A 15,865-nucleotide genomic window follows, 5' to 3' on the forward strand; every position below is an offset into this window, starting at 1 on the left:
TGCCACTTTGCAATGATTGCAAAGCACCTTGTTGCCATCTTTCTCTTCCTTAAAATGAAGCTAAACTTTCGATCGGTTTACCTGATGGAAAGCCATTTTTTTGTTTTGCTTTTCTAGACTTACGCCTGGTCATGTCGTACTTGCTTACTAAATGCCGTGTGTGTAACTTGTGTAAAAAATGTGATGTAAGTCGTGCTGCCCGGCGCAAGGCTCTGGTGCTGCCTGGAAACGTTAAGAGAATTGTTAAGCGAGCTGCCAAATGGTGCCGTGGAATTCCCATCCCTAGTCAGGTGTACCCTTCAGTTCCAATTGACCCATATTTATGCTGCGTGCTCCCGTTCTCCCAGAGTCCACACTTTCCTGTGCTCTTTTCAAGAACATACCTAGCGAGGACACAAGTCAGTACTCGCGTTCTTGTGAATTGAGAAATGACCCAGGTGTCTCGAACCAGGGCACAGACAATACCTAACTACAGGAGGACTAGAAGCTGCTGCACTTTCACCCTCTGGGTTTTAGGCCTCATTTTTATGCCCCGTCGGCAATCACTGCCTTCTTCTAAGGCCCTCCATCCCAGATAATCAGAATCCAGCGACCCGGTTTCATTCCCCATCATCTCTAAACTGCTGACTAACCTGTTGTACTTGTGAACAGGGCCCAAACAGATGAAGAAGGAGGAGCTAGAGGCTAACGGAGAAGAAGGGACCAAGTACAGGAAGGAGCCGTCTCCTTGTCCCATCTGTGGGAAGGTGAGTTTGGTGTTAATGGTGATGCTGGAAGCCGCTCCAGTACTCAAGTGGACGTGCATGAAAATGCTACCTTCACACTGCAGGTCTTAATGCTTGTTTTCCCATCACCTTTAAAATGTGGCCTGTATCCGACCAATAAAGCGTTGTCACACACAGCAACATGGAGAAGTAGGTGTCCTGTTATGTGTTTCAGGGAAATCTGACTGAATCTGTCTGATCATCACCTGCTCACTAACCTCTATTGCAGTTTAAAGTCCTCAGTTTAAAGGGTTGTTTACTAAAGCTAAAATGCAAACCGTTTCCCTCATCCCAATGGTTCCTACTGTATAAGCCTTTTAACTAGGCCTGAATAAAGTTTGAATTGTTTATTTACAAACGTTCGTTTCTTGATTTCTCTCCACTGAGCATCGCTCTTGAAAAAGGTGAAATTTTCCATTGTTTTAGGTGGTAATTAAGACAATTTGGTAATAGAATTAGAAGATTTAGGCTTAAAATAAGAAGAAACCCCCTTGATTATCTAAATTTTATGTTTTAATATCTTATTATCTTACATTTTGGGCAAAAACCTCTTTCTATTGTCAGATCATTTTATCTTCTTGCCTATATCAATCGAAAATACAAACATTTTTGGAGAATTTTCCACATTTTTGTGTTAGTTGTTGCAGTGTTACTATCCCAGCTTCTGTCTTTTTTTGCTGTCTGTTGTCGTTTCCCGCATGACGGTGTTCTGTCAGATGAGCATACCTCGTCAGACCAGGACACCCATAGTCAATACACATGCACAAGGCATCAGATTTACGTTTATCCCTTTAGTCTTGCACAAAATATAGACTTTAAACTACCTTGATGGGTGTGTATCCATTTAGTCATGTACAAAAAAAACTAAGATGAGATCGCCATACGCTTCAAAAAACACCAAAAACTAAGTAATAAATAGTTTTCTTTATCATGACTAAAGGGATGCACACCTGTTGAGGTCGTTTTAAGTTTATTTTTCGTACAAAACTACAGATAAAGGGGTATTGACTATGGGTATGTTGTTCTGAGTGGGTATGCTCATCTGACAGAACAGAACAGAAAAATATGACGAATTTCATGCAAAATGATGTCAAAGTCGCGTCTAATCTTCATCCTCCTGCTTGAGTCTTATTCCAAAAGATGAGATACGAGTCAGATTCAGGAGCTAATGAAGGAGGTGAAAAGGACTTAATTAGACCGGATCACTGGACTCCAAAAGAGTCTGATTTTGGGCCTGCAGTGTGAACAGGAAGCGTTCTCAGGTGCTTTATCTGACGCTGCTGGTCTGTGTCCAGGTTTTCTCCTGCAGGAGCAACATGAACAAGCACCTGCTGACTCATGGGGATAAGAAGTACACCTGTGAGATCTGCGGACGCAAGTTCTTCCGTGTGGACGTCCTCCGGGACCACATCCACGTTCACTTCAAGGTGAAACTCCCTTATTAGGGTCATATCTGCGGTCAGGGAACAGAAAGGAACCCTTCCAGAATCTGCTGCGCCGCCATGTTCACAGCTCTGCTCTGCTTTTAGGACATCGCCTTAATGGACGAGCAGGAGAGAGAGGAATTCATCAAGAAGATCGGCATCTCGCCGGAAGACAGCGACGAAACGGACGAGGAAGACGAGGAGGACGATCCCGAGCATCACAAGTACAACTGCAAGAAATGTCAAGTAAGCTGTGCTTTGATAAAAAGCAAAAAAATGAGCGGTTCTGGGTGGGAGAAGCTAGCTGAATGAAAAGCAGACGAGGAAGGCAGTTTAAAGCGTTCAGTGCTTGACTGGAGTCACCTGCTTTTTATGCCCAGCTGTCGTTTGCCAGAGGCAAAGATTACCTGAAACACATCATGGAGCAACACAAGGAGAAAGGCCACAGCTGTGGGATCTGCAACCGCCACTTTGCACTGAAGGCAACGTACAACGCTCACCTGGTCATCCACCGAGAGCAGCTGCCTGACCCCGCCGTGCAGAAGTAAGGCGGCGCTGGCCGTTAAACACAGACGGCAAAAAGTCAAATCCAAGTTTGTTTTTTTTTTTTTTTAATGAGTCGCTTTCCCCTTGATTTGAGTGGTTAAGCAAGACAATCTGCCAGTGGAATAAGATTAATGTTTAAATAAGGGAAAAGCAAATCCATCATCTTATTTCAAAGGCTTAATATCAAAGTTATTTTAAAGTTGTAGGGAAGTCATATTTAAATGTCAAATCATTCTGGCTTAAACATGTATATAAATGCACTCTTTATCAGACGATATTGTCCCAAAATTTGGAAAATTTCTATTTAAAAAATAAAATCTTTTTTTTTCGTTATCTTCTGCAGGCCAGTTAGTTATACGTCAGCTTGTACACCTAAATTCGTCCAATCATATATCAAAGATCATCTGTCAATCACATTTTTTTGGGTCATAGCATCTTGATTCATATGTCGCAGCTAATATACGCAACTGTTGAAATAAGAAATAAGAATAACTTCCTTTCCCATTGAGTTCCGTCCCAGTGTTCACGGGGATGGACATCTGTGTCTTCAGCAGGCATAGAGCTAACAGAACTGGCAGCGTTGCGAGGCAAGGGCTCAAACATGTACGGCTGGAAGCCTTCTACACCAAACCAAGCTTCTGCCGCCCTGGCGTCCTCTTCCACAACATCTTCATCCCCACTTTCCTCCTCTAAATAAACATTGTATGACGGAGGAGACTCATCCACGACCTCCGACTCTAAACTCTCCTCCTCTTGCATGTTTCCTCTGTCCATAACGTTCCTTGACAGTGTTGTTTGTAAGTCACCAATTTAGTGCTACTTGGTCCCAATGGAATTTCCCATTGGGAACCTACTAGCAATAAGTTACTAACTGGTTAGCAAGATGCTTCCAAAAACTGGCCACAATCAAACTTGCTTGCAAACCTTCCGCCACAACAATCCCGCCCCCTTGATAAACGACCAATCACATTCACTTTATTCAATCGGTTAAAGTCATGCACCACTCGGGAGAATTTGGAACAGCAACGGTTGGAACGGCCGTTTTTCTACGACTTTAAGGCAAAAATACTTTTTTTGTAGTTTGTCTTATCTACCTCCTTATAATAGGGAAAATAAATTTGTTTTAAGGAACCTGTAGTTATTTTCCGCTCAGTGTTTCAGTGTAAAGTCTCCTGTTCTCCAGGTACATCCATCCCTGTGAGATGTGTGGTCGGATCTTCAACAGCATCGGCAACCTGGAAAGACACAAGATTATCCACACAGGTGAGCGACGAGTTCTTCCTCGCTTTCAACATAAATGGCCGAACTTCCTCTGAGGTTATCTGGAACTCCTCTACGTGTAATCTGACATCCATTTGGAAGGTCATGAATGCAGCACCAGCCACAGCATTAAAATGTAACAGTGTTTAGAAATCAAAAGTTTGCCTTAGTGAACGCGCAGCTAATGGGTTTTTATTTGTTTGTTTGTTTTATAACAGCAGCGCTCGATGTTAACCATTGCCCGATCGCCCGGGGCAAGTAGTATTTATTGTCGGGAGAGTACAAATTTCATTGCATTTGCCCGCCGGCCAAGTGCAATGATCGCAAGAAAAAATTATTTATTACTCAAAATGACTTTAAAATCCCCGACATTCGCTGAAAACGACCCACAAGCTTTACCGGCGCCATCTTTGTTGTTTTGTACACATTCTCGCATGATTTGAAAAAGCCGCATGATTTTCTGCTAGATGGCGTGATTCAGCTCTTGGGGAGAGAATTCTTCAGCTGGATGATGAATTTAATCTATACTATAATACATGCTAGATTAAAAATGATCAGTCAGGGATTAGGAAAATAATAATAATAACTGTATGCGATCAGTGTAAATATGTCTATCATACGGCAGTCTTCTGTACAGTGGTCATACATTAAAAAATTTTTAATTAAACTTTTTTCTCTTAGACATTGGAGTGGTGCATTTAAATGTTATAGAGCTAAACATGTTAAATTGGTTAGTAGTAGTGTAAGTTGTCTGTCAAGTTTTTTTTTAGATTTTTAACATTACAATTAATATTTTTCCAAGCACACAACAGTTTAAAGCAAAGTTTAGTTTGAAAAGAATGTGCAGGAAGGATTGAAAAGCATGTTAACACGGTAATGTAGGCTTGAGTTCATNGCTAGATTAAAAATGATCAGTCAGGGATTAGGAAAATAATAATAATAACTGTATGCGATCAGTGTAAATATTTCTATCATATGGCAGTCTTCTGTACAGTGGTCATACATTAAAAAATTTTTAATTAAACTTTTTTCTCTTAGACATTGGAGTGGTGCATTGAAATGCTATAGAGCTAAACATGTTAAATTGGTGAGTAGTAGTAGTGTAAGTTGTCTGTCAAGTTTTTTTTAGATTTTTAACATTACATTTTATATTTTTTCCAAGCACACAACAGTTTAAAGCAAAGTTTAGTTTGAAAAGAATGTGCAGGAAGGATGGAAAAGCATGTTAACTCGGTAATGTAGGCTTGAGTTCATTATCTGACGCATGCATATACACACCAGGAACCTGGAAACTTACTGAATTACAAAAAACATTTAAAAAACAAACATGTTTCATTGACAAAAATGAATATTAGGAACTATATTTATCAAACATTATAACAGGGCAAGTAAAAATTGTTTCTGGGCAAATTAAATGTGAAAGCCACTTCCCTAAAGGGCAAGCGGTAAAAATCCTTAACGTCAACCCCTGAACAGGGTTTCCGAACATTGAAATTACATTAAATTTTTAAAGTCATAATTTTAAATCTAATTTTAATTAATTAATGGGATATTCTTGCATATTAGACAATTTAATTGGATGTTTAATATCTGCATCATGTATTAAAGGTACTGAGGACGATCTATTATTTCTGGGTGGATCATCTAAATAAGTGGTCCTCCTAATTGTCAATCATTCTGTTGAAATATTTACATAAGGCCGCCTACGTGCTTGTTTCGTTAGCTATCTTTTTCTGCACATGCGCACTTTCACCTGTATATCTCTGGTGAGCTGCAGTTTCAGACAGTCATTGAAGCTCACCTTTCTCACTGCGTTTTTTTGAAAATGGCCGAGTTCGTTATAGAAAAGGTGTCTACGAAGTGTATGAGAAGAAAAGAAAGGCCTCAGAAGAGGCAGATATATCCCAGAATGCTTTGCGGGGAGAGCTTTTCCTTTTAAAATGATGGCGACGGATTAACTCTGTTGATCGCACCCTGTGCAAATGATAATGATTTTGAATTGAAAAAGCTTCCTGGATGGGAAGCGAAACGTCTTCCAACTTGGGAAAAAAAGTCCAGTGGATTGTTTTTAATTTTCTTTTTTTTGAAATTTCCAACCTGATGTTTCTCCTTTGTATGGATCCAGGGGTAAAGAGCCACGGCTGCGACAAATGCGGCAAATCCTTCGCCAGGAAGGACATGCTGAAGGAGCACCTCAGGGTTCACGACGACAACCGGGACTACCTGTGTGCCGAGTGTGGCAAAGGTTTGCTCCTTCCTGCTGCTCCACGCTAAGCTAACGATCCCTTCAGACTGTTTTAATCATGTCTGTTGATAGGAATGAAAACCAAACACGCTCTGAGGCACCACATGAAGCTGCACAAAGGCATCAAAGAGTACGAGTGTAAAGAATGTAACCGCAAGTTTGCCCAAAAGGTCAACATGCTGAAACACTACAAGAGACACACAGGTGGGCGGGGCTGTTTCCAGCTTTATTTACCATCAAAGCTGGATTAAAAAAAAAACTAATGAAGATAGGAAGGATGAGGATTCATCCCTGCGTTCATCTTTAAACTGCTTTGTTTGCAGGTGTTAAGGACTTCATGTGTGAATTATGTGGAAAGACGTTCAGTGAGAGGACGACCTTAGAGACTCACAAGCTCATCCACACAGGTGAGACAGGAACAGGATTTATTCTCAGGATTTAAAGCTAAGCTGGGTTTTCATTTCAAATTTTAGGCCACTAAAAATGACATAGAAAGCAGATATTATTTGCATGACATTAACTAAATGTTTGCCTTGATGTTCTAACTAAGTGGCAAATCAGCAATCTGCTTACAGAAGTCCCCAACCATACCGATTCACATTTTGACTGATACAAATATAATATTCAGGAGATCGCAACACCTTTAATGTTTTAATGCCCTTTTATTAAAAAACAAATCATGTTTTAACTGCATATGAGATGATGCTCTATATAAAAACAGTTTAGAGTTTGACAAAAGCTGATTTTCATCGGCTTAAATCAATCGACTGATCACTAATGAAGCTGCAGCCCTGTTTTTTCTCACCATTTAAACAACGTAAGGGTTCATCATCATCTCATGGCTCAGAATCCTGTGGACAATGTTTATGGTTCGTTCTTTGGTTTTTTCGTTTCAAAACAAAAATGAAAAAACAAAACAAGCGTGTGGTTTTTCTGTTTTTCCGTTTTTAAAACCTAAGTCGAAAAAATGAAAAATCGAATGAATAGAAAATCAACAGCGTTTGAGTTTAATTTTGCCATCTAAATGAAAATAAAATACGGTTGTTGTTCTAATATGTAGCGGTACCAGAAATGAAGTAAGTCGCCAAAGAAAAATCATTCACAGTGGATGAAGACGGCATCAAAACAAACCATTTCTAAACAAAAGGCAATGGCTGCACTTGAACCGTTTTCTGCATTGATTATCAAACTTTTTGAGAGAGGAAAAACACTCTGAAATCAGTGATGCTTTGAGCCGCAATGGAGCTCCACATTACTCGGCAATGAGTGTCAGAAGGTTTTGTATGGAGCACAACTTGCGAAGACACAACAATGTGTCGGACGACGATTTGGAACTTGGAATATTAAAGAGATCTTGTTGACGGTCAGATCATTAGCTCTCAATGAAATGTGCCGATTCCCTCTAAATAACACAAATGTTTCCATTTTGGTAGTGCTAACTGAAAAAGTTCTCCTTCTTGTGGATTGTAATGGCGGTTGGCAAGAAATTGAAGGCGTACATTACCGCCACCTACTGGTAACTAAAAAAAAAGGTCAGTTGAATTAACAACAAAATAAAAGTTTGTCTTTGGTTTAACCATTGCAGGTAAAAAACAAAACAAAATGTACCCTTTTTTCATTTTTGCAAATGCCGTTTTTCTAATTTCGTTTTAAAAACGGAAAAAACAAAAAACCACATGCTTATTTTGTTTTTTCGTTTTTGTTTTGAAACGAAAAAACCAAAGAACGAACCATACACGGATTTTTGTCCATCTACACCGGTTCTGATCGGATCCTCAGCAGAAAGATCTAAAGTTTTTTTTCATGAATAATTTGAAAATTTGTATCATAAAAGTTTTTACATCTAAGTTGTAATCTGGTAGTTTTCTGAGGAATCGATGTCCCTCATGTGTTCAGGCGGTTCTTCAGGATCATGATCCTACTTTCACATATTCTGTAGCTGTTCTGAGCAGCAGACCCTGCAGCGCTGGGAACAGCCAGCGATGGCTCCCTGCAGCCTGCCAGGCTCTCGGGGATTCCCCACTAATGTTCTTAGATGCTGGAATTACATCTAAGCATTTTTTAGTTAAAAACATCCAATTACCAGAATATAAGATCAATAATAATAATTAAATCATTGAACTTTGTTGATCTCACACTGGAGAAATCTACCTCTACAGGTCCTTCTCAAAATATCAGCATATTGTGATAAAGAGGAATTTTGGGTTTTCATGAGCTGTATACTAAAATCATCCGTATTAAGACAATAAAAGACATGAAATATTTTAACTAGTGTGCAATGAATCTAAAATATGATTGTTCAAGTTTTATCATTATATTATGGAAAATAATGAATTTTATCACATTATTTTTAAGAAGGACCTGTACATTTAACCCATCCCTTGGAGAGCAGTGGGCTGCCATTGTGGGGCGCCCAGGGAGCAGTGTATATGTGAGACCCAGAGAGGCAGTCTGTGGGAGTGGGGCTCAAACTCAGAACCTCAGGATTCCTGTCTATGCCCCCACCATTAGGTCACCACTCCCTCAATGATATTAAACCAGCAAGTTTTTAATTTTGATATTTATGTTGGTATTTCTAAACTGTTTAACCACCGTCCAATGATTAAATATTTTAGTGCGGCAATCTGAGCAATTTTACATGTATTTTTTATTAATCAGATCAGAAGATGTTTTCTATAGATGTTTATATTTTCAAACCCAAACCTGTTGGAGGCTTTTCTTCGTCCGTTTTCCTTGGTAGTTAAACTATCCTAGATTTGGTCTGCAAACAATCCAGACCAAACATAGCGGCGTTGATGCTAACATGCAAACCTCGCAGGTGCATCAGGCAGGAATTAACCGTAGCTGGATTCCGCTTTAGCTGGATTTCCCAGAGGTTCCTAAAATGAATCTAAAAGACTTCGAGAATCCAGATAAAGTTAGATGAACCAGTAATTGATGCTGCACTGGAAAAAAATCGAAATCTAGATTAGTAATTTTTTCTTTTCTTAAAATAAGTAAATTTTTCTTGAATTGAGGAGGTAAGTGAGACACTTTGCCAATTGAACCAGGATATTTAAATTTAAAATAAGAAATAGTCTTATTTCAAGTGAGTATTATCTATCTTATTTTAAGAGTAAAAATCTTCATTCCATTGGCAAAAAAATCTTATTTACCTGCTTAAATTAATGGTAGATACACCTAATTTAAGACATTTTGACTTATTTCTAGATCGTTTTTCCATTTTGGATAAAGCTCTGAAAAAAACTCTTTTTAGCTTGATGCTAACTTTAGCTCTTTTTAAAAATCATTATCCTGATAAGAAATAATATAAAATGTTGATTTTATTAAATTACGCTGAATATTTTTCACTAGATAAAAAAAAATGATCTGAAATGATCTTTGATGCTGGTAACTATTTAACATCCAACAGAAAATAAAGGGGGCACATGATTATTTGCTTGTATCCATAGAGACGCCATCCTTTATCGGATTCCTTTATAAAAATGTGCCGATTTGTTTATAGAACTGTGGTGGGAGTTAAAGACCATGGGAACAAAGGTTCCCAATCAATCCAACTGATTCTCATCGATTGCTTATTGATCGGTGCCTCTTCAAACCGGCTTAAAATGTCCGCTCCTTTAGTTTGTTTCATGTCTCGTTTTTTTCCCTCGCTTCAGTGGGAAAGACGTGGAAATGTGAACACTGCGATAAGAAGTACCTGACAGAATACATGCTGCAGAAGCACATTCACCTGACCCACGAGAAGGTGGAGGCCCAGTCCTGTCAGTTGTGTGGGACCAAGGTGTCGACCCGCGCTTCCATGAACCGCCACCTGCGTCGCAAACACCCAGAGGTAAGCCTGGGCCGCCGCGGCTCTCTAGCCTCTAACCACTCGCTGACGTTGTCCTTCTGCCCTTCGCCTTACAGCTGGCTCCTGTGAGATTCGACGAGTTTGATGATCTTCAGGAAAACTCAGGCGTCAGTAATTCATCCATCAGTATCGAACAGGTTTGTTCACCTTTTAGTTTGCAGTCAGAACCCTGCCCAAAGAGTCCTCAAGTAATAGATGCTGTTAGGAGCGGTTTGATTTAAAACGCACACATAAACTGATCCCCACCTTCATTTTTAATGATTAAAGTCGTAGGGAAGCGGCTGTTCCAAACGTTGCATTTCCGAATTCTCCCGAGTGGTGCCCGACTTTACACGAGTGCATAAAGTGAATGTCATTGGTCGTTTATCAAGGGGGCGGGACTGTTGTGGCGGAAGGTCAGCAAGCAAGTTTGATTGTGACCAGTTTGTCGGAAGCATCTTTGACGAACTTCGTCGGAAGCGTTCCTTAACAGCGTCGTTTCTAAGTCACCAATTTAGTGCTACTTGGTCCCAATGGAATTTCCCAGTGGGAACCTGCTAGCACTAAGTTGCTAACTGGTTAGCAAGATGCTTCAGAGAGAATGGCCACAACCAAACTTCCTTCCGCCACAACAATCCCGCCCCCTTGATAAACAACCAATCACATTCACTTTATTCACTTGTGTAAAGTCGTGCACCACTCGGGAGAATTCAGAGATGCAAAGAAACGGACGCTTTCCTACGACTTTAAGGCTGATTTATTACTCAGATACCAGGTCGTCTTCGCGTGTGTCGCAGTGAATGCAAATGTACCCCCGCCCCTTCCGCAGAGACTCTGGTGCACCTCTCGCAAACTGTAGGTGACCGCAGACAGTGAGGAGGCCTCTGATTGGTCAAATCTACATCCGCTCTACACTATGTGAATTTCCTGTTTGGAACCTTTCCAACTTGTTTCGTTTGTATGACCACCATTGTGGAAAACGACTTGTGAAGACGGACCAGCTAGAAGATCAAGGTGCGTGAGAACGCTGGGACCCTTTTTCCACCTGGATCCCCACTCTTTTTCACCATCATGTCCCTCCATTGTCACACTAACTTGCCCCCACTTCCTCACCGCCTCGGCCGTATCTAGACCCACAGCTAGTTGCTGATTGTCCCTCTGGCGTTGTGGCGTAGAATAACATAGCGCAGACCACGCTTCGATATTGAGCATAAATAAAAAATATCTGCAACAAGCTCACTGCGACACACTGCGGGAGGATAACCAGCCCTTTACAGTTTACTGATCTCAGTGCTCCCCACCACCAGTTACAACTTAAAAAGCCTCTTGGCAAAATGTCTTCTAAAAAACTTCACACCCAGTTGCCTAAACTGAACTTTTAAAGCCCAAACTCAGAAAGTAAACTGTCTGTAATTGGCGGCTTTTCTGGCCTTTTGAGTTTCTACTTTTCTCCTCCTGTTTAGGGCCATTTTGGTTTCCTATATATAGTGACTTTTCTGACCCCTCTGACAACTTGTTATTCTTAAAAAAGAGGCGTTCCTCTAAACACACTAAAAAATGTCATAAATCTAGCGTTGTACAAGGTTGTTGCAGTGAAGTAGAATGACGTGTGGGCGCGGTCAGAAGGGTGATCAATAAAACATGTTTCTGTCCTGTGATAAACTGAGAACAGACTTTTTAACGGTCTTTAATTCATGATGTGCTTCAGCGCAGGAACATTAAGTAATTATTAAATCATGAAATAATCATTTTCACCTCTTAAAATAAAACCTATATTTAACTGAGGCCCATATAATTGTGTGTGTGTGTGTGTGTGTGCCTGTCTAGCCCTCATAGTGAGGACCATTTTTCCAATTTCACCATCAAATCGAGGACCAGTTGTTGCAAAGTGAGGACATTTTGCTGGTCCTCACATGCTACTTTGCTAATGGTTAGGTTTAGAGCTAAGGTGTCAATTGGTTAGGGTTAGGGGTGTGCATTGGTAATGGTTAGGTTTAGGGTTAGTTTTAGGGTTAGGGGCATAGAAAGGGTTAAAAATGACTGTAAATTAATGGAAGTCAATGGGAGTTAACACATGTGTCTCACTACATTCTCAGTACTGCGGTAAAGCACTATGGCAGAACGAGTAGGGGTGTGTGTGTGTGTGTGTGTGTGTGTAACTTGCATGCATGCATGTATTTATTAAATAAATTATTTATTTCCACATTTAATAAATTAATGCCAGATGTAAATAATTATTGTATAAATCATTTATTTATGGTATTGTTGCAGTCATCACCCTCTGTAGTTTATTTGTGTGTTATAAATAAAATGTGGCCTTCTGGCAGAGTTCTGATGGTGTGTAATATCCTAACTGTTCTGATGGATGTGTGCGGCTTAAAGGCCCAGACTTAAAGCGTACTCTGTCCCTGTGATGCTAGCCCACCCTGTCCTTAGAGAAGGACAGCGTGCCCCCAGAGAAGCCGCTCCGACCCCCCCGGCACTCCAAGAAGAGGCAGAGAGTCGCGGTGGAGCCGGAGCTCTCGGAGTCCGACGACTACGCCGACTTCACCGAGCAGAGGCACACGGATATGTCTGAGTTTAACACCGTCATCGTTGGTGATGAAACGGAAACCAGCTCTGCTGTGCAGAGCATCCAGCAGGTAGGCCAGCTTAACCCTTCATTTCATCTGAAGGAGGAGCTCACTGCTCATTACTGCTGATTGTTTTCATCCAGAGAATAAAAACCTGGAGGATTGCTCCTCATTGGGATGTCGCCAAAAAATTATTAGTCAAATCCAGAATGTTTAACTGATTAAAAAAGGAATTCCAAACTGGTAACTCTAGAGGACAAATATTTAATTTCTATTAGAAATGCCTTGATTTTCCCGTGTGCCACCAGGGGGCGCATTACGGTATTAAAAAAATGGCTGGGCTAATTCCTGTCTCCAGGTTGGGATGGGGGGGTCCATTATGCAACTAAACAGATGTTTTTTTCCAGCTGAGCTGATGAATTAGACGCCAGCTCACCTGGACAGAGGCGACGCTGCTCTAATGAATCTGACCTTTTGTTTCAGGTGGTGGTCCTGGCAGACCCCAACGCCCCATCAGTCCCCTCCGCCAGCAGCTCGGTCGGACTGACCAACATCACCGTCACCCCGATCACCAGCCAAGCCCAGTTCACCAGCCTGCAGCCGGTGGCCGTGGGCCACCTGACCGCCACCGACCGCCCGCTCACCTTGGACAACTCCATCCTCACCGTCACCTTCGACACGGTCAGCGGCTCCGCCATGCTCCACAACCGACCCACCGAACTCATCCCAGAGACGGTGGGCCCCAGCGGCGCCCCGGCGCCCCAGTCTGTCGCACATTTCATCAACCTCACCACTCTGGTTAACCCCATCAGCCACCAGCTGGAGGCGCCCGCTCTGGCCTGGAGGCAGGTACCGGTGCCTGAAGGCAGCCAGGTGACCCACATGGCTGGGGAGACTGAGGGGGGCCATAACCAGGGTCCAGATCCGGGCCAGAGCAGCCAGGCTGCCTCCCAGCAGCAGCAGAGCGGCTCGGCTCAGCAGATGTTCGGCTACTGAGCCCATCCTGGAGGTGCAGGTCGCCTCACACCCAGACTCTGCCGCACAGAAGATGGAAATCCTTCTTTTCTGTAACACACCGCTGTCCGTCAGATGCCTCTCCTGTCCGGTGGAAGTTCAAGCTTTTGGTTTCCTTTTAATTCTGACAGAGCCATGCAGCTGCTAATCAAGCATGTGAGAAACGGTACGACGGGCCAGAATCCCTGACAGTGGAAACCAAAGCTGACCCCTCAGACATCCAGCCTTATAAAGCATGCCTGTGGTTCACGTAAATGTATGAAAAATGTTTCAAAAGAAAGAACTTTATGTTAAAGTTTACTGATGAAATCTTATTTTTCTGATCCATGTAAACTGTGGTCTTTGTTTTTCTAAAAGAAAGTTGTTTTTCTGTTTTTCATTTCTGTTTTTCTGGAGCTGTCAAATTCACGAACTCTGCACCAAAGCTTTTCACTTTGCACCGATTTCACAGGAAATTAACATTTTATTTTAAATAAATAGGTGAAAACAAGGATTATATGGGACAGGTGTCCTCCCATTTGGCATAGAGAGGACATTATGTTCAACTCGATGACTGAAAACCAGAATCCTCATCACTCAATTCAGTTTATTTACATATCGCCGATGCACACATCATCTTAGGGCACTTTACAGAGACAGTTCAATCACTTCGATCAGTTAAAAGTTTTCTGTCTAAAGAAACCCAGCTGATTGTATCGACTCATTTACTCCACAGCAATCCCTCACAACAGTGTTTTCGTCAACGATGATGAAATTATTTCAATGCCCCATTTTTTTTATGACGATAACGAAAACTGACAAGCTAAACGTCAATCTTTGATGAAAAAAACATGTTGAGTCATAGGTGTGAGATTTCGTTGTTGGGACGTAACTATATAGAAATGTTTGGGGGTGTTCTGTCACATTTAAAAAGCATCCTTGTGCTGTACTCTGCTTAGCAGTATCAGCAGAGCTGCGGCGTCCTGTTTGGTCACGCCGCCCGCCTGGCGTTCAGCGGTGCACTTTCTGCATGACCACAGGTGGATCATGGCAGCAGCGGCTGGGATGAAAATAATCTGGAATGGTGCGGTGCTGTGCACTGAACTCTGACAAACCGTTTGTGCTTGTGCAAAAAATGCATCTTTGCACACGCTAGCTTGGAGTCCACTCTGATGGTTCGCTCTGAGCAGTATGGCTCTTCCTGCCCTCGCTACCTAATAAACTATATGTGGCTGATCATCCTCTGCTAAGCATAAAAAAAACCAGCTCACAAGAGGTGATGCTAAACATTTCTACCAAAAGGAATCCCTTAATTATATACAAAGCAAATATTTCATTGCTTTCTGTTTATTTTTGGATAAAGATCCAGATGAAAAGGTACATCGTTAAATATTGTTTTTATTTCTATCTATTTTAATATTTCAACATTTTAGTTCACATATTGTTGACATGTAGGTCTGGATTGCCATGGCGTTACACGGCAATTATGTAGGTTCTCTTTTTTTATATCCAAACCCTGTGAATTTAAATCTACTTTGACCCCTTAGCAGCTGTAACCGAGGGGTGCATTTTTCAAAATAAAACCAAATTGCCAAAGTAGAAAGAAGAATGTTTTTTTACTTTGCTGTTTTGGAGCAATTAAGATTTTATTGATCTGTGTGTAATGCATAATTTATTGTAGATCAGGAAGTATTTGCTTTACGATGGAAAACTTATATGTCTAAAACCATTACTTCATTGTACATTTTGTTAGCTTGTCTGTCTGCTATATTAACCAATATGATGTGTTGAACTAGTAGAATCAGAGTTATAAACAACTATGTTAGTATCTAGGCAAGAGCTGTCAGTCTGCTAAAGAATCTGGTTGTTATTCGAAAATTGTAAAGTTAACTGTTTTATGAAGTGCAACATAAAACTGACTAAAACCGACTAAAACTATAAGATATAGTAATGACTAAAATATGACTAAAACTGATAAGAGTTTTCGTCTTTAGGACTTAGGATCTGAAGACGAAGTTAGGATCCTAACTTCAGGATCTAAGATGGCGGTCAAAAACAACACTGCCTCGCACCAAGCATGCTTGCAGAAACAGTGGAGGGAAAAAACTCCCTTTTAACGGTAAGAATCCTCCAGCAGAATCATGCTCTGCGTGATTATTCATCTGCTGAGAATGACTGGGGTCGAAGGAGACAGACAGACATGAAATCGAAGAGCGAAGCACTGATGT

At 41.2% G+C, this 15,865-nt stretch overlaps 1 protein-coding gene across 2 annotated transcripts in view; it reads left to right on the plus strand.

Annotated features, from left to right (window-relative positions):
- The window catches only part of prdm15 (PR domain containing 15), a 27,749-nt gene extending 12,801 nt beyond the window's left edge, over positions 1-14,948 (plus strand). For both annotated transcript variants that reach the window (XM_015404020.1, XM_015404021.1), the window contains exons 13-24: positions 652-746; positions 2,060-2,191; positions 2,294-2,434; positions 2,569-2,732; positions 3,918-3,997; positions 6,120-6,239; positions 6,312-6,443; positions 6,563-6,646; positions 9,899-10,074; positions 10,149-10,229; positions 12,492-12,713; positions 13,128-14,948. In XM_015404020.1, coding sequence (XP_015259506.1) covers positions 652-746; positions 2,060-2,191; positions 2,294-2,434; positions 2,569-2,732; positions 3,918-3,997; positions 6,120-6,239; positions 6,312-6,443; positions 6,563-6,646; positions 9,899-10,074; positions 10,149-10,229; positions 12,492-12,713; positions 13,128-13,640 — 1,940 coding nt within the window. In that variant the 3' untranslated portion in view covers positions 13,641-14,948. The remainder of the gene's footprint in view (positions 1-651; positions 747-2,059; positions 2,192-2,293; positions 2,435-2,568; positions 2,733-3,917; positions 3,998-6,119; positions 6,240-6,311; positions 6,444-6,562; positions 6,647-9,898; positions 10,075-10,148; positions 10,230-12,491; positions 12,714-13,127) is intronic.
- Positions 14,949-15,865: the final 917 nt, after the last annotated feature.

This window comes from Cyprinodon variegatus, unplaced genomic scaffold (assembly GCF_000732505.1).
Source record: "Cyprinodon variegatus isolate N-32 unplaced genomic scaffold, C_variegatus-1.0 Scaffold1616, whole genome shotgun sequence".
Lineage (NCBI taxonomy): Eukaryota > Metazoa > Chordata > Actinopteri > Cyprinodontiformes > Cyprinodontidae > Cyprinodon > Cyprinodon variegatus.